Raw genomic sequence first — 19,363 nt, forward strand, 5'->3', positions numbered from 1 at the left:
ATAACATTTATTTTCACATATTCTAATACAGTAGCAAAAAATGGGCTGAGACACATGTAACAGTACAAGGAGTAATGGCGATGGTGGGACCTTACTTATGGTTGATACTGAGCCACTTCGTGCTGTTGTCATAGATCTCTCAGATATTCTCATTTTTTCAAGAGGAGTTAAAACACAGATTTTAAATGTGAAGTTGAAGATGTAATTTTTTTAAAAAAACCCTGTGTGTGTTCACGTGTGTGCACGGGCATGCAGCTGCCTGCAGGGACTAGGGCATTAGTTCTAGAACAGGAGTTCCAGGCAGTTGTGAGGTACCCAGTATGGAGCTGAACTCAACGCCTGCAGGAGCAGAAAACGCTCTTAGCCATTGGGTCCATCTCTTTAGGCCCCCTAAAGTGTGAAACTTTTAACTGACTGACTTCGCCAGTGCTATGGGTTCAACCCAGGGCCTTCAGGTTAGGAATATGCCAGAGTGTTTTGTTTTGTTTGTTGGTTTGTTTTGTGACATGGTTTCTCGGTTTAACAGCCTAGAACTCCTTTTTAGATCAGGCTGGCCTTGAACTCAGAGATCTACTTGCCTCTGTCTCCTCCCAAATTAAAGGTGTGTGCTACCACACTCAGTGTGTGACATTTAAAAAAAAAAATGAATATGGTAGTCTAGGCTAAAACAAACACATGGGAAGTTCATACTCATCCTGTGCTCCCCTACATGCTATCTCATATGAAAGGTACTGACAACTTCAAGGTCTTGGTTGGCTGTTAAATTGGTGAACTCCAATAAACTAGTCTTTCGGTATTCATAGAACTTTCCACTCTTGCTATGGGCTTGGACATGACTTGCTTTGACCAGTGCAGCAATCAGAAAGCTTGATAACCATTTGCTGATGGGTCTTGTCTTGTTTTGAACCCACCTTCCAGAAGCTTGAGAGGCTCCAGAAGATGAGATATCATTTTGAAGGTGTTCCCAGCTGATTAAAGCCCCAAGTATAACCCCAGCTTACATCACATTGGTCCAGATGAGCTTGGTTAATTTACATAATTGTATAAAATAATAAGCCATTGTTATTCTAAGCCACCACACCTTGGGATGGAGGATTATGTTGCAATAGGTAACTGAAACTGAGGTCATTTAACCTAACCTCCTCATTACACTACTGACTGTCCCAAACCCAGAAAGGGAGGAGAGTTTGGGGAAATCCAGACAGCAAGGTATTGGCAGTAACTCTAATTCTGGGCTTTTCCCAGGTGTTTTTCTTTCAATCTCTTGGTGAAAGCCACTAGATAAAGATTCTAACATTTCAGACTCTAACTGCAGGGAATTTATACTGTGGTTTAGATGCATACAGATTACTGTAATGCCTTCCTTGCTCTTTGGAAATGGGAAGAGTTCTAAGTCATCCACTTCACAGGGGCAAAGAATTGAAACACACTTGAGAAGCAGGAAAGCTCCTCAAGTCACTGCTACTGTGAAGTGGGTTGGGTACAATGAGCCAGGCCCTCGAGATACACGATAATAGCCAGAGCTTGGCTCCTACTGCCAGATCTCCAGTAAAACATAAACAACTTCACAGACCATTAACATTAGACAAGGCCACAGAATGGCCTTATCTTATGGATCAAGACAAAAACAAGACCACTCCATAATTACTCGTGAACACAGATAAAACATGAACATTGTCTAAGCCCCTGACACACGGCTACAAGACTAAACACTTGAATCTGGTCTAACATGAGAGGCTGTCATCAATTACTGGATTAGTTTCAATCTAATATAACTTCCCATAGATAAGGTGTCCAACCTTATTACCCCCACTTCCTGGCAGTATGCGCTCCAGAGCCCCTTCAAATCCTTTTCTACATTACCTAAGGTCTCTTACTGAGACGTCCATGATTCATCGTGGTGCATGTTCTCTTCTAGTTCAGCTAAAATAAACCCACCTTGTTTAACTACAGCGTATTCCTGGGGGTTTTTGGTTTGAGGGCACTGACAACTTGGAGGGCACACAGAGTTAAGAGGAAGAGTTCACTGGAAGTCTCTAGATGTGTTTCTTCACGGCACTTCTAACTCTTGGTGAATGTCCTGCTGTCTTCCCATTAGAATTAAGCTTCACGAGAACAGAGGTCTCGCCTGTCATTTCCAGAGCTTAGGGCAGTACTAGTAGCAACTGAATGCTTAAAAATGTCTTCAAAATGATCAGCTTCTTTCTCATGGTTTAGCTACTTCCAGTGTAGCAGCTCTCCATACATCTGTTTCCCAACTCAAGCCTCCAAACTTTTCCTCTTGAGATGTCCATCTTCCCTTGGTTGGATCTTCGGGCTCACAGACCCCTCCCACACCTCCTGGTGCAACCTCGGATCCACCTGTCTCCACCATCTGTCCCTACCAAATGAAATACACGGGGCGGCCGCGCAGGCACCTAGACGACCAGTGGGCACTGCAGACAACTACTGCGCATGTGCGGAAATCGGTCGCACCGCAAAGATCTCAGACAAGTGAGGAGTTGCCTCGGAGTTTCCGTCCGGGTCCGGGCAGCCACCCGCTGCCAGGAAGTCTGGAACGACCAACCGGAAGGAGACCGCGCGCGCGAGGATTTCTGGGACAAGTAGTCGCGGCGCTCGCGAGGCCCTATCCCGAGCAAGTCCTAGATACTCCAGATCTGCATGTCCCCGCACTCCCAGCCCTGCCCTCCCCTAGGTGCTCTCTCCCGTGGCGGAACCCTGGCAGAGTGGCCCGACGGCTTCTTGTTCCCATAAGGCTTAGCGATCCGCCGCGGTTGTTGGGAGTTGTAGTCTTCGCCGTGCGTCCTGCGTCCGCCGAGGGGGAGGGCGGAGCTGCCGGCGGCCCGGGCGGGCTGGCAGCTAGAGTGGGTGCCAGAGCTGCCTCCGCCGCCGCCGCTGCCACCGCCTCCTCCGCCCGGGCCGTTCGCTGCTGAGCGGAGAGAGCGAGGCGGGGCCGCCGGGGCCGCCATGGAGCCCGACTCGGTGATTGAAGACAAGACCATCGAGCTCATGGTGAGTGCGGCCCGCTGGCCTTCAGTTCTTCCGGCCGGCCGGCGGCCCGGGGGCCTGCCCACCTCGGCGTCCGCGCCAGGCCAGCCCTCGTTCCCCGTCGCCTGGGCCCGGCCGGCCCCCTGCTACGGCTCGTTGCTGACGCCTCGCGCTCTTGGGCCGGCCCGGCCTCCGCTCCCCGCGAACTCCCCCCACCCCCTCCCCGCTCCTTGCCGGGCTCCGACCAGTCTCGGGCGCCCCTGCCTCGCTCCTGCCGGAGCCACCGCTCACTCTCGCCTTGCCATCACACTGTCTTTTTAGAAGGGGATTTCTTTTTCCCTTCTCTGGATTCCTCTGCCAGGCCTGCATCGCGCTTCCCAGCCCCGCTCAAGCCCGAGGGTGATGGTGGTGGGAGGGAGTCCGAGACCAGTTGGAGCCGCTTCGGCCTCCGTAACCTAGGCTTAGGGGGTGGGGTGGGGTTGGGTCTCAGCACCCTCACCCCAAGCTACCGCTGTGTGGATGCCAGGATAGGCCCTTCAGGACTGGGATGTGGGGCATGCCCACGAGTCTGAGGCTGTAGGGGATAAGGGGCCTCTTTTCCGGGCCCCTGCGGTGTCAGGCTTCTTGGACAAAGGGTTTCCTACCCTGCTGTGAAGGATGTTTGTATAGCAGGGCCCTAGGTACTCAGAATTCCATCCCCCAGAAAAGGAAAACCATAACTTTATCATTTGGGAAATGAGAGGGGAGGGAGAAGAGGTCGCCTTCATCACTGCCAACCTCTTTTCTTTTAATAATAAAAAGCGGGACGGTGGTGGTGGGGTGTTCTTGATCCACCGAGAAGCAGCGATCCCTTTACTGTTAGAAACCCTTGGTAGCCAGGTTGGTCAGGTCTTCCCGGACACCCCTAACCCATTTCTGACCTCAGACTTGGTGCTAGAAAGGTTTTTGGAAACAGGGCTGTGAGTGAATGGCTGGGAAAGTGAAGGATTTGCTCATTGGTGGAAGAAATAAAGTATGGCTGGTAGTACCTGCCAGTTTGAACGTGAGGGAAATCAAACTGGGCCCAGGAGAGTTGGGGACATAAGAAAGGCTTCTTCCTGTGAAAAGCTTGACAGTTTGTTTGTATCTGTACTAATATAGTAACAACTAGTATCTGCCGCACAGAACTGAGGAAAGGTGAACGATCTACTGAACTTAGCAATGTGTTTTCCTCGTCAGAGTTTCTCCAGTGTGAAATGCTTATTGAGTCAGTGATTCCACTGGGTAGGGTTGGTGACATCAGAGCCACTTCCCCCATTTAGTGCTATAAATAATAAATGGTGATACTGAAAGTCTGTTGGATAGCCCATGGTTTTTGTGGATGATGTTATCCAGGGAGCTAAGGTACACGTTTAAAATGGAAGTATAGTAGCATAACTACAGAGTCTCATGTCTGCTGGACTCAGCACAATGTGCAGAACTGGATGGTTGAAAAATCAAACCTGGAAGTTTCTGGGGTGTGTGTGTGTGTGTGTGTGTGTGTGTGTGTGTGTGTTCACAGGGATTCTGTCACTTTATCTTCAGGTTCTGAGGACCTTTTTTCTTTTTCAGCATCCAGTTGTTGGTTGTAACAGTTTGGGAAACTTTAGTAGTCCGTTATTTTGACAAAATGTCTTTAAAACGTTGTTCCTTATGTATTAATGTGAATTTACACGTGCACCACAGTGGGCCTGTGGAGGTCAGAGGACCACGTTGTAAAGATTCTCTTCTGCTTTTACCTGGGTTCTGGGACTTGAACTCATTTCGTTCTGCATGTATGATCAAGTGTCTTTGGTTGAGCCATCCTGATGACCTCTTTTTTGGCAAAGTGTCTTCATACATGTTCCATCTTCTTAAAGACAAAACAGTATATCTGCTTTCATAATGACCAGTGCTTCATATGAGACATATTCACTTAAAACAACCAAAATGTCTTCTTTTTCAGGAGAGTTAGAAGAAATACAGTGTAATTAACCTCAGGCATGGTCTTTTAGCATATGACTAAAGAACTATTCTGGCCCACACTTACTGGTTTTCTAAGCTTACAACTGCTTTGTTTTGAGTAACTGTTAAGGTGCTGGGGTGCACCTTAGTGGTAGAGCACATGCTTCCTTAGTGTCCATAAATCCTCATGGCTGGGTTAGACTGTGTGAAATTGTTTGCCCTTACATTGAAGAGATGTCACCTAATGAAGACATAAAAGGGATTTAATGTAGGATTCTTAGAAATGTAATAGAAAATGTGCCAGGCATGGTGGCACATGCTTTTAACCCCAGTTCTCAGGGAACAGAGACAGGTGAGTCTCTGTGAGTTAGTCAGCCTGGTCTACAAAGTGAGTTCCAGGACAACCAGAACTACACAGAGAAACCCTGTCCCTCAAAACCTAAACAAATAAATGAAATCCCCCAAACCAACCAAAACAAAGACCAAACAAACAAAAAAACCCACAACCAACCAAAAGTCAGTCTCAAACCCCCTAACGATTGTAGTGCCGAGGCCTGCGTTGCTGGGTCTGATTTACTGTCTGCGTTTGGCTCGTTGCTTGAGTCATTTATAAGGTGTGCAGCTACAGTCTTTCCAAATCGGTGGTACCTGTTTCTCACTATGATCAGTTTCAATTACAGTCAACATACCCTACTGTGTTATATTTTAAAATACTACTTTGAGAATGACTTCGTGTTGGTTGTGGAATACCAGTACACTACACCTGTTTATTATAGTATACACTTTGCTTCTGTCCCTAGGATAGTTGGAGGAGAAAGATGGTGGGTGACAGCGGAATAGTTAAGTTTAAAAATCCAGGTGTCCCCTTGGTGACTATTTGAGGCCTGGCCTACCAAAGGTGCGTCTGTGTCTAGGACTCTTAACAGAAACCTCATATGGGCTCTCTGTCTCCCCACTTTCCTCCTTTGTCTGCTCTGTCCTCTCTTTACTCCTCCCTTTCCTTATCATTCTCCCTCCTTTTTCTTCTTCTTAACATGTTCTCTTTTTCTCCAGTCCCTGTCCTCTTGCAGGGACTCTTGTAGCCCAGGATGGCCTGGAACTTTGTAGCTGAAGCTGGCCTTGAACTCCCAATCTCCTTTCCTCTACCTTCCAGGTGCTGGGATTATTTATGGTGCCACCATCCTCTTGAATGAACTCTTGAAAGAGACAATGACTTTATAGTTGCTGATAGTGAATAATTTAATTGTCTTGTGGCTTTCATGGGCCAACTTTATGGGCCTGTGTTCTAAACGTCTCTGCAACAATCAGCTTTATTATGAGTGAGCTAGAACAGCAGTGACCCTTTTTGGAAATATTCAAGGCTCACCAGGCTGTGTGTCTGGTTGGTCGGATTTCAGTGGAAAGAATGCAGACTTCATTCATTATGCATCGCACTGAGGTGGGAGCATGAGTTGATGTACAGGCATTCCTTAGGAAGCTGCAGATTGACAGACAGGTGGCCAATTCCTCCCTGAGAGGACAGCAAAAAGCTGCAGCAGTTTAAGGCCAACAGGCAAAGATGCTAGCCACCAAGCCTAACTACCTAAGTTTCATTCCCTAGGACTCACATAGAGGAAGAAGAAATCTCTGGAAAGCTACCCCATCCCATCAAATAAGTAAATGTATTTTAAAGAAGTTTAAGGATGATAATTCTGCCTCATGAACGTGAACAAAACTGGCCTATTTACACTTGTACTGAGTTATTGGCTGTGTAACATTCCCCTCTGCTAAGAGACCTTAAGTGAGTCACTTCCTTCTTGCTTTCAGCTCCTAAGTGGATGAAGTAATAAAGACTAAATATAAGAAGGTGCAATCTAAATGCTATTTTTAGAGCTATTGAATATAGGCTGCAAAACTAGGGAGATGAGAGAAACTGTTAAGGTAAATTACTGTTTGTCTTTCTCTTCTTTTTGGTTCAGTTTTCCCCGTTCCCTTCCTGTCTTTGGCTTCGTAAGGCAAGTAGGATTGTTTAGTGAGTCTCCAGACACTGGGCGTCTGCACTCACCCCCTCACTGCTCTCTGGTGGTGCTAGCTCACCGCATGTGCAGAAATGGATGCAGGTTTCAGCAGGACCCAGCTGAAATAAACCACATGTGTTTGTAGACTCTGTCCTGTTCTGTGAGACTGTGGCTCAGATAGATACTCTGCCTGAGAATTCGAAGTAGGCGGAGTGTCCTTGAGATTTGACAGGGATTGCCCTGACTGCTGTAGTCTGCCCTTTAAGTAGAGAGCTAGCTCAGGGTACTCCCTAGACCACTGACCCAGAATCCTAGACCCACACATGTGTTTTTGGGCAGTGCTGTGGGAGCTGTGAGTTCTAGAACTGTTTGTAAGGACTCAGGGATCCTGTAGAGGACACTGCTGACTCTACTTTCTGTCCCTCTTTCAGTCCGGCTCCCTCCTGCCACTTTCTTGCCCTCTTTGAACCTGCCACTCTGCTCTTTCTTCCCACTTTCTTTTCTATGCTCCAGCAAGAATTGGTGGGCCATGTTCCTGCATACACTTGTCACACTGTTTGTGTCGACAGCACTGGTATAAACTGCCTTGAGCCAGATTGACTTAGGTCGTATCTCAGCAGACTTCTTTGAGACTATTTATGCTGATAAACCTCTGGAAGAATGCAATGGAGGCCACCCCTTTGATGTCAGTTGGTATATGGTGGTGGTGGATAACATGTTGTTTAGTTGCATAGCACTACCTCTGTGGAAGAGTCTTAAAGGAATCCTGACATTTGAGTTATCTGGTGGCACTTAGCATAGTCTGTGGTTACACTGTAGTTACCTGTTTGTGTCCCCCATTAGATGATAAAGATCTTCATGGGAGGAGAGCTCCCTTCCTCTGGCCACAGCTCCTCACATACACAGTGTGCTCTTGTAATAGCCGTTCATTTAGTAGTGAGCTACTTAGTGAGCTACTTTCTGTATCTCAGCCGTCTTTATGTCTGTGAGACTTCACCTGTTTCTAGTGCTCATAGTAACTTAACTTTTATGGAACCTTAGCCTCATTTACGGAATTACCCAGAATTACAGTTGGGTCCAAACACCTGTGTCAGAAGCTGCAGCCACTGATCCTTTCACTCCTTCACGGTGTGCCAAGTGTGTACTGTTCAGTGGCTTGGCTATCTATTAATTTTAATTAATGTTAGGGGTCTCTCTCTCTCTTTCTCTCTCTCTCTCTCTCTCTCTCTCTCTCTCTCTCTCTCTCTCTCTCTCTCTCTCTCTCTTTGGTTTTGTTTTTTCAAGACAATGTTTCTCTGTGTAGCCCTTGTCTTCCTGGAATTTGCTCTGTAGCTTTGCCTTTAGAGCGCTGGGACCAAAGACCACTGCTGAGGTTTTGTGTTTTTAAATATCATCCTTTTAAGATTTTCTTTCAATAAGTTTAGCACAAAGGTGTACGTAGAAGAAAAAGACTGATGAGGGAAATGGAAGATGTGTGTGGCTCATATGACATGTATAAACATTTAGTCATTGTATATGCATATAGACTTATATGCATCCTAGACCATCTAATCAAGAACTGAGCAAGCTACTCTCCTTTTGGTGAGAATACTTGCTAAGCTACAAGGACTTTCTAACCTTAGAAATCATGACTTAACTAGCAGAAAGGGCACGGCAGAAGAGCAAGACACCTGATTTTCTCTCAAAGCTCTGTACTCACTATGTGACCTTAAAGGAAGCCTAATAAGGCTGCTTAGCTGTACACGTATGGAAACCTGGAGAGCCTTCTGAATTATGGGGAGGTTTCAAGAGACATGTATATATGTATATGAAAGAACTTCCCAGTGGGGGCAGCCTTACTAACTCAGAGACCCTTTTTAATTCTAATATTTGAGACCATTGCTAAGTTGTCCAGACTGTATCAGCCTCCCCTAGGATTTCAGGCACGTACCACCACACCTGACTGATGCTTCTTTTTAAAAAACATTTTATTATTGTGTATGCATAAGCATGATGTGTATATTTGTGTATGTGTGAGTATGTGTATTTGTGTGTGTGTGTGTGTGTGTGTGTGTGTGTGTGTGTGTGTGTGTGTATGTTAGTGAACTCACTATGTAGCCCAGGCTGGCTTCAAACTTGATGTCCTCCTGCCTCATCCTCCAGAGTTGCTAGGATTGTAGGTGTGTGCCTCCATGACAAGCCTTCAGGGGTCTGCATTTTGTAAAGCAGAGTCAGGACAGATGGTGTGGGAAGTTAACTTTTCTTCTTGAGCTGTGCACATGTTTACTTGTAAAGCTATTCATATGTATATGCATTTATTTTTAGAGGCCTAACATTCAGTCTCTTGTAGCCCATAGAGATAGTGAGTCATTCTTTGAGGGAAATGGTAATATTTTACAGAATCCACAATGGTTTAGAAAATGTGGGAGGTATCATGTGTAGTCTGATCAGACCTTTGTAACTATGGAGAGAATCCCTTCCTCCACCCCAGCCCTGTGTTAGGTATCCCAGTAGAATGAGACTGGCAGCTAATGTGTGTGAACATCGAATATTCTGATTAATGTTTCTTGGTTTAGAAGATTTGTGATTCTTGGTAAAGCTGGTGATTTTGGCCATTAATTGAATAAACCATGTTTCCTTCTAGGTTGGATGTTTATTGAATTAGTTGACAATGGGGGAAAACCTGTTGGTCAGGAATGAGTTCCCCTTGGTTAAGTTTCTGCTTCATCACAATTGCTTAACAGGAAGTTTGTCTTTGTAGGCAAATGAGAGACAGACTAGGAGGGCCTGACAATCCAGTTGCTGTGTCTAACCTTGGCTTACTCTTTTAACACATGCTGACTTTTGTGTAGAGTTTCATAATGTCAGCAGGAAGATTACTTAGGAAATTCACTCTGATGGTTAGGCAACATAAAGGACTTACAGGCCAGAATGTAGTGAGGTAGAAATTGGGACATTATTAAGAAAAATGGAGGGAAAACGGAAAAATGCTTGCTCGTGTGTAGAGAAGTGTGCGAATGCAGTGAATGTAGGAGCTGGTCTCCAGGAGAAAGACCCCCTCCACAGAAGGAAAACCAAGTGTGGGCTCTACACACCTTCTTCTTAAGGAGTTAAGCCGAGAACCTTTAGCCACATTAAGAACTGATAAGAAAGTATATTTTGGCTGTCTGAGAAGAGACAGGGAGAACTCAGTCTTCACTCTCCACCTTTGTCTGTTAACCTTCCGCAAAGCCTGTTACCAGTTAGGCATTGGAGAGAGACTTCTTTGAAGGAAGGGTGAAAAATTAACTTACCAGTCCAGGGAAAGCCAGAGGATTCAATAGGGTGAGAAACAAGTTGGCCGATGAAGTGGTGGTTTTGCTGTGTCCTGTCCTGCAGTTTGGATGTAAGTTGAACTTTGAAAAGGAATGTATTGTTTGAGCAACTGGCTACCAGTGTAGTTCACTGGATACTTTGTCACACCTGGATTTCCAGTTTAATTAATTAAGACTGGTTGCATGTATCTTAGGCTGGCCTTGAATTTACTAGGATGCCCTTGAGCTTCTGATCTTCCTGTTTCCACCTGGGCTTAGAAGGATGTACACCTAGTTCATGCAGTGCCAGGGACAGACGCTGAGACTTTGAATGCCAGGCAAGCCCGCTGCCAGCTGAGCCATAGCCTCAGCCTCCAGTCATTCTTGGCTCAGTAACATCAGCTAGTGAGGAACAGCTTGAGCATTTTCTTTCTTTCTCTTGGCGCGGTGCTGTCTTTAAGTTGTGAGGACGTAGTATTTGCATCTGGTCACTGTGGGGCTGTTTACTCACACTCGCCCTGGCCATTCGGTGCCCAGGGTGTGGAAATCAGCACACTGTTACCATTGCCTGTGGACGGTTCTGCATCTGAGAAGTTTCTCTTGAGCTGGGATGGGAACTTAGATGGTTGCTAACACAGAAGAGGACTCAGGCACCTTTAAGATGTGTTTTGCTGTGACATTCATGCTTGGGACCTTGGGATGGAATGGCTCTTTGGTAACATGGAATATATGTGGAGTTTGTTATTTCTGTTACCAGGCCGAAATTCTCACCCTTCGGTACTTTTGTGGTTCTCATGAACTTAGGGCCTTTGAAAGTGTTTAATGGCTTTTCTGACCCTCGTACTTAGGAGGCAGCTGTGTTTTCTGAAAATGATATGGGCTTTACCTCCTCCTATAGATGGGGGGACTTGGGAGAAGTTCTTGAGAATTAAATATTTTGGTGCTTTTAGCTGTTTGTTGTTGTTTTTCTTTTTTGAAACAGGTTTCTCTGTGTAGCAGTGGCTGTCCTGGAATTCTGTAGACCAGGCTTGCCTGAACTCAGAGATCCACCACCCTCTGCCTCTGAGTGGTGGGGTTAAAGGTGTGTTCTACCACCTCCCAGCTTAAATGTGGGTCAGTAATATATAAGGCTTGGTCTGTCATAGATATTTAATACTGCAGGGACACTTTGGCTATAGTGTGACAAGTTCAGTCTTCACACTCTCTCTGGTCTTTAAGTTAGTGGCTTTTCTTTTTGTTATATAGTTTGTTAGAATTTGTGGTCTAAGAAAACTCACAGTAGAAAAAAAGGATGTTAATAGAATTAGGATTTACTGTAGTGTTTATAGATGATCTTGTAAATTACTGATTAGTCTATATTATTGTTTCTTGGTTTACTTGGTGATTAGCTGTTGTGGGGTCTGGCCTTTGTTGAACTGTAAGTTCACACTTACTGTCATTAGCTGTTGTGGGGTCTGGCCTTTGTTGAACTGTAAGTCCACACTTACTGTCATGTTCTAAGAATATTCTGTACCCCAGCTGAGCACCAAGGACTTGAGAAGTGCATGTGGATTTCATGTCTTTCCAGGGCACACCAAACGTCAGGAAATCTTGGGGGATAGTTGAGTCCTTGCTTGTTTTCATTCTGGCTGGCAAGCTGCCTTTGCAATGGCGGAAGAGCTGTCCTAGAAACAACAGGAAGGTCATTGTACTGAATGATGGGGACAGTCGATGTGGACGGTTGAGTGAGTTTTTAGTTCTTCTCACTTGCAGATAGTATGCTCTTTGTCATACATAAGTATTAACATTAGCCGAGTTTCATTATTCCTTATGTAGACTCCTCTCAATGCAAAGGTGAAGGTTACTGCCCCAGGCCCTTCATGGCCAAGGTCTGTGCCTCAAATCCACCATTCCATCCGGCCCTTCTCTCCATTCTTGGTGGCTGTCATTTGCCGCTGGTGCCATGGTGGGTGTATGGATTGCTCTCTGTCTTTCAACAGTTACCGAAGTGCATGTTTGGGATTTTGTTGAAGAAAGCTGGATACAGTAAACGGAAAGAATCTTGGAAGATGCTTGACTGCTGTCTTTTCTCAGACTAGTCTGAAGGGAATCCCCCATTCATTCAGTGGTGGATCTGAAGTGCAAAATACTTTCCAGGTAAGCCATTGCCCTGTGTTGTGTTGTTTTGTGGACTTACCTCACTGAAAGACACTTTTAAAAAATCTTTTCAGATTTGTATATTGAGGCTCACACCTGTAATCCCGGTACTTGGGAGGGTAAGGCAGAGGATTGCTGCAGGCTGGTGGCCAGCCTGGGCTACAGGGTAAGGCTGTATTTCAAACAACAAACAAATCTTTTTTTTTTTGCCCGTTGCTAGGGGATGAAAGACATACTGGATATTTGTGCCTAGTATTTGGCAGTCAGTGAAGGGGCTATGGCAGAATTATGAGTAAAAACTTCGTACATGCAAGGGTTACAATTACGGGCTTAAATATCTTCTCATCAGTTCTCAACAGAATATTGTAAGCGGGGATTTTGGGAGGTCTGAGGGGATAGTTTATAAAACAAGTGGCCATTTTGAGACATTTTCTTTTGTGGACTAATTGTTGATAATGGGCCAGATTATTTTTTTAAATACATGTAAAATAGCGGTCTGTCATGAGGACTCCTAGACGGTTTTCTCAGGAAGATTTGCTCCGTGTAGCAACTGTTGAGAGCATTGCTAACTTTTTCTAGGTACCGTCGGTAGGTACTTGGCATGTTTTTTAGTTAGCACACAGGATTTTTAGTTGGTCACTTGGATTTTAAACAGTAGAATGAAGCTCGGAAGTACTGAGGGAGCGCAGCTTACCCAGGCCATGCAGCCAGTAAATGGCAGAGCCAGATTCAAGCCTGGGTTTTTAGGTTCAGTGAAGTTTGTATTTAAGCCTTTTTGGATTTTCACTTTTTTTCAAAACAGTGAAAAGTGTGTGTGTGTGTGTGTGTGTGTATATGTGTGTGTGTGTGTGTGTGTGTGTGTGTGTGTGTGTGTAGATGTAGGTGTGTATGTGCTCACTGTGGCTGTTTCGGGGATAGGGGTTGCACACGGAGGCCTGGTGATGGCGGTGTCTCTCTCAGTAGCTCTTACACCTTGTTGTGGAGACAGGTTCTCCTGAGACCCTACACTGGCCAGGAGACAGTGCTCAGATAACAGGTGTGCCGCCTCAGACTTTGAGGTGATTTGCTTACTTATTTTTGTTATGTTTTGATTTATGTGGGTGAAGATCAAATCAAGCCCTCATGCTTGTGCAGCAAGCACTTTATTAATCGAGCCGTCTCCCTAGCCCCTCACAGTGGATTTCTCCTTGAAGAGCACACACATGCTAGCTCATTGTTTGGCATGGTATTTGTCCTAGTCAGGGTTACTATGGTTATAATGAAACATCATGAAGTTAGGGAGGAAAGGGTTTATTTGGCTTACACTTTGACATCACTCTTCATCACTGAAGGAAGTTAAAACAGGACCTCAAACAAGGTGATGCCCTACCCCCTCAATCACTAATTAAGGAAATGCCCTAAGACTTGCCTACAGCCCTATGGAGGCATTTTCTCAGTGGAAGCTTCCCGCTGTCCAGTGACTTCTAACTTGTGTGAAGTTGACATAAAACTAGCAACACAGTATTTTAGTAATTTCTGGTGTTCTGTCTGCTTTGAGAAAATCCAACAGATCTTTAGTCAGTTGTTCAGGTGAATATGAAAGTAATTTAGGAGCAGAAGAGAGGCACAGTACCTTAAAACACAGTGTGCTGTATACAGGGATCCCCATTGAATTCAATCCCACATTTTCCCATTCCTTCATAGTATTATAGCTTTACTCAAATAGCTTATAGCTCAAATGCATATACTTCTTTTGACCTGTCATCCGTCAGCCTGACAGGATACATGTTCTCAAGTAATACAGTTTTTTCATTATGTAAATTCCCTCTATTCTCCACACTCTATACTGTTTGAAAACTGTGTGTTACAGACTGGATTTCTTTGCATTTGCTAATATTCTAGCACCCTGCCTTAAGAGCAGTGGGTTGTGGCTGATGCAGTGGAAAGAGCAGGTGGTAGCACCTATGAAGATTCATGTAGTTCATGTTCAGATCGGAACTCAGATTTCCTTACAGTAACCTGGTGGGGTCAGCGCTCTCAGTGCTTCATTGCTGAGGGAACCGATGGCTAGAGTGGTTAAATAATCTGCTCAAGAGCAGAGATGAGAGGGAACCCAGGCAGCGAGGCTTCAGGGAATGTGCTTTATCCAACTCTGTGCTCTTGTTTAGAACAACATCCAGCATGGCTACACTGGGTTTCACTGTGTGACACTATGTACAGTTTTCTTTCTTTAGTAAGGCTGGGCGTGGCAGTTCATGAGCCTGTAATCCTAATATTGGGAAGCTGGCTGGGAGTTCCCAGAAATCTGTTCAGTTATTGTGCTCAAAGTGTATCTGTAGCGTAGGGGTGGGGCAACATCAGTGATTTTACAGTACCGCTAGTAAGTCCAGAAACTAGTGTAAGTTCATGGTGAATATATATCATGATTAGTATATTCTTTTTTTTTTTTTTTTTTTAAAGATTTATTTTATTTACATGAGTACACTGTAGCTGTTTTCAGCTGTTTCGGATCCCATTACAGATGCTTGTGAGCCACCATGTGGTTGCTGGGAATTGAACTCAGGACCTCTGGAAGAGCAGTCAGTGCTCTTAACCACTGAGCCATCTCTCCAGCCCTGATTAGTATATTCTTAACCACCGAACCATCTGTCTCTTCAGATTAGTATATTCTTTTCCTTCTTCTTTTAAGACGGGGTCTCATGTAGCTCTCAGGCTTGCCTTGAACTCACTGTGTAGCTGAGGATGGCCTTGTATCCACATGGCAGTGCTGAGAATTACAGGCATGCACGATTACACTGTTTTATTTAATGGTGGGCATCAAACTCAGAGCTCTAGTGCATGCTAGGCAAGTACTCTACCAACTGAGCTACATCCCCAGCCCGAGAATTCTCCTAACACAAGAGTTGCTAGATGCTATTTATATGCTAGTTTAATTCAGAGGGGCCTGCAGACTACCCAGAGTGACTACAACATTCTCTTTTTGTAGGTAACCTATGCTCAACCTATGCGTGTCAATCCTTTGTGTGTGTGTGTGTTGGGGGGCATCAAACAACCTTTTCTCAGGGCTTACATATCAGATATCCTGCATACCAGATTTTTACATTACAGTTTAAAACAGTAGCAAAATTACAGTTACAAAGTAGTATGGAAAATAATTGTATGCTTGGCGGGGGTCATCATAAAATGGGGAACTGTGTTAAAGGGTCACAGCATTAGGAAGGTTGAGAACAGGCTGGAGAGATGGCTCAGCGGTTAAGAGTACTAACTACTCTTCCAGAGGTCCTGAGTTCAATTCCCAGCAACCACATGGTGGCTCGCAACCATCTGTAATGGGATCTGATGCCCTCTTCTGGTGTATCTGAAGACAGCTACAGTGTACTTATATATAATAAATGAATAAAAAAAAAAAAAAAAAAAAGAAGGTTGAGAACCACTGGCCTAGCAGGTCATATCATGGGCTCAAATCTGTTAATTAAGTAAGATTATCTGCTGGATGGCTGACTGGAAACTTTTTTGTCTGTTTGGTTTTTTGTTTCCCATGAAGTGTATAGATTTATTGAAGGCAAAAACCTCACTTCAAAACCTTTTCTGACTATGGTATTTAGGGTTTTGGGTTTTCCTGTCTTTTTCCCTCTCCTTTGTTTTTTGTTTTGAGGTAGGGTTTTGTATGTAGCCCAAGTTGAGCAGGAATTTGTGGTCCTCCTTCACCCACCTCAGTGCTGAAGTCATAGCTGCATGACAGCACTCTATCTGCTTTTAGAGCACCTAGGTCATTAGCACATTCAGCTTGAATGTACTTTTGACTTAGAAGTCAGAGAGGTCCTTGTTTCTTCCTCTTTTTTTTTTTTTTCCTTTTTGCATATGTATGTGTTATTCATTTGGAGCACGTGTGTGCATGCCTTCATGTAGAGGCTAGAAGCTGATGTCTTTCTCCATTGCTCTTCACTTTATTTACCTGAGGTTTCATTACAGTGAGCTTCACTGAAGCCAGAACTCATGGATCGGCTAGTATAGTTAGCTGCTGGGATTGGGATTCAGACTCCCCTCCTCCAGCTTGTAGGAGGAGAGCTTTTCCGATGAGCCTTCTCCCCAGCTCTGGCCCCTGGTTTGCTTCGAGTTCCTTTGTCATTGCTGTGACCCATTTTCTGTCCACTTTGTACTCTTAAGGAGACGGTTGGCTTACTAATCTTATGTAACTTGGTCGTATAGTGTGCTGTACAGGGGCACACTGAGGATCATACCCAGTGGCACATTCGCCATCATTACTGCACGCTGCTCTGTGGGGCGTGTTTTCACCTACTGTGTTATTCATTTCTCTTGCTTTGTCATTTTCTCTCTGTTGATGTAAAAAGGGAAACAAAAATGAATTGGTGTTTCAGGAGGTCAGCTTGGTAAATGGATGCAGGATGAAGAGATGGAAGGCAGAGGTGCAAGAGGGTTCACTAGGGTTCACTAGGGTTCACTAGGGTGCCGTTGCTTTGTGGAAGTTGTAGGCCTTGGATCTCAGAGTTCAGGGGTTGTTGGCTTTAGTAGCAGACTTGAGGAGTAATATCATGAGTTTTAGATTTTTTTTCTGCCTTGAGGCCTTGGGGTAGGTGTTTGCTTTCGTCCTTAGGATTGGTAATACTGTAATAGAATGTATTAGGGGAAAAGAAAAATGAGTTTATATTAGGCAAAATTAATGACGAATTTGATTCACCAATCGATGAAACAAACCTAAGGGTAGAGATAGCTGTATGTAATGTTGGTCTGAGCTCACCAGGAGGGAAGTTTGGGAGCTTCTGCCTTCATGTAGCTGTGTGAGATGACTCAGACAGCCTGTCTGGGTGCCAGCACACAGGGATGGGCTGTGATGCTGACCAGGTATGGCTACACATCTCTCGAACTCTGATTTCCCAGCAGCCTGCTACTTCCTGTTCCCATTGACAGATGAAACCATTGCTCGCAGTCGCATCTTTTCTTACTCTAACCGGCTAATCAGAAAGTCACTGTGCTCACTGTATGTCCATCCTTTATTCCTTCACCCGATTTCAGTTCTACATCTGGTTACGTCCTAGCCAGCCTCAGTTTTGAGTGTTTCTCACCCAGCCCTGGTGAGTGCAACCATGGAATTTTAAACGGCATTTAAACATCACAACATGAAGCCTGAATCCAAGTCAGCTATTTCACCTACTTGTCAGTTAAAGCAACAGCTGTTCTAATGCAGGAGTCAGAATTAGCCTTGTTGGAATAATAGACTGCTGTGTTGGTCTCTAGTGTAGCACTGCCTTTGGGGAGTTAATTTTGAGACAGAGTATCTCTGTGTTCATGAATTCTCTGAGCTCAAATTCACCGGTCCTTAGATCAGTGGTTCTCAACCTTCTTAACACTTTGACCCTTTGATCTAGGTCCTCATGCTGTGGTGCCCCCCCCCCCAAGTTATTTTGTTGCTACTTCATAACCATTTGGCTACTGTTATAAATTGTAGTGTAAATATCTGATATGCATCCCCAAAGGGATGCAACTCACAGGTTGAGAACCTTAGGGGATTTTAAAACAGATTTGTTTGTATTTGGTGGGTGTGGGTATTTGCATGTATGCTTGTGTGCCACTTGTGTGTAGTGCCCACAGAAGAGGGCTTAGAGATGGTTAGGAGCTGTCATGTGGGTTCTGGAAAGAGCCCTCCTTAAGGGATTTTTAATGCAATTCTTTTTACCTCATGCTATATTTATCTTAATCACTTAAGACTGTTGGAGATGGCCATCAATATTTAACTCATTTTAAGGTAAATTATATGTATCTGCTGTATGGGCCATAAAGTGCGCAGTGCAAAAGGAAATACAAGGCTCTTGTTCTATAAGCACACCTAACCTTTTCTATATATGCCTACCTTATTTTTATTATTACTAGTATTTTTATTGTTTTATTTTGAGATGAGAATTTCATTCTGTAGTCCTGGCTAGCTTGGAACTTGCAGTGTAGACCAGAGATTTGCCTGCCTTTGCTTCTGAGTGTCAGGATTTTAAAGGCATGCTCTACTATGTATGTAATTTTTTCATATAAATTAAAAAATTATTTTTTAAATTTATTTAATCTTATTTTATCTTATGTGTAGGAGTGTTTTTTGTTTGTTTGCTTGTATGCATGTCTACATACCACAAATATGTGCCTGGTGATGGAGGAGGCCAGAGGAGGGTATTGGATTCTCTGGAACTGTAGCTATAGACAGTTGTGAACCACTGTGTGGGTGCTGGGCATTGAACCCAGGTACCTGTGTTCCTAACAGTAGAGCCATCTCTACAGCCCTGAATCTTACCTACCTTAATGTAAAATATGATTTAATCATCTTAGCTATCAATTCCTAAAGGACACTCACTTTCTGGGGGATGCTTTTTAAAATGCAAGCTGATTTGTTGTATAATAGGGCTGTAATTTGTGCAATAGCCTGGACTGATGACTGCCACGTGAATCATTTTCGGTTTTGCTGTAACTTACAGTACTATAAGAATGACTTTGTGCGTGTGCCATTCCACATGTGAAGTAGTATATCTTTAGGGAAGATTCTGAGGAGGAGTTGGGCTAGGTAGGCACTTTGAAAGATCTGGTCCTGGGCTGGGGTTTGTCTCAGTGGCTTGCCTAAGGTGCAGGGCTTGAGTTTGATCCTTAGCATATACCTGCACAGGCTTTGCCTCAGACTGCACTCATTTCCTAATGGTGTTAAGTGGACTTTAAACTGGAAGCTGTCCAGCCCACCAACGCAGGCCTTCCGCTTAATGGGTAGTTGCTGTAGCACTGAGGTTAAGCTCTTTGACCTTGCATGAAAAATAGGATATGTACACGGATTTGGGAGTCAAACAGACAGATGCATTCTTTTGTGCTCAGCAATCATCATGGGTGACCTTGGCATCTTCCTTCTGTTCTTCCCCTTCTTATTTTCCTCCCACCCCTCCTCCTTTCTTTCTTACCCTGGTACAAATCTTTTGAGAGTAGTTGCAAACATTTTGGTGTTGTTGCCCCGAAATTTGAACTTAGTTGTCTCTGCTGTCCTAA

The 19,363-nt window shown here is 44.5% G+C and overlaps 1 protein-coding gene across 10 annotated transcripts in view; it reads left to right on the forward strand.

The window, feature by feature from the left end:
* The first annotated feature begins 2,777 nt into the window (after positions 1–2,777).
* Positions 2,778–19,363, forward strand: part of Fbxw11 (F-box and WD repeat domain containing 11) — a 96,623-nt gene continuing 80,037 nt past the window's right edge. For 3 of the 10 annotated variants that reach the window (XM_032914075.1, XM_032914078.1, XM_032914080.1), the window contains exons 1-2: positions 2,905–3,012; positions 12,199–12,355. Coding sequence is in view for 6 of the 10 variants with exons in the window: in XM_032914072.1 (XP_032769963.1) it covers positions 2,968–3,012 (45 nt within the window). In the remaining 4 variants the exon portion in view is untranslated. Of the gene's footprint in view, positions 3,013–12,198; positions 12,356–19,363 lie in introns of those variants that run through there. The other 7 variants (XM_032914074.1, XM_032914076.1, XM_032914077.1 and 4 more) reach the window with 5 other exon arrangements.

This window comes from Rattus rattus, chromosome 9 (assembly GCF_011064425.1).
Source record: "Rattus rattus isolate New Zealand chromosome 9, Rrattus_CSIRO_v1, whole genome shotgun sequence".
NCBI classification, from domain to species: domain Eukaryota; kingdom Metazoa; phylum Chordata; class Mammalia; order Rodentia; family Muridae; genus Rattus; species Rattus rattus.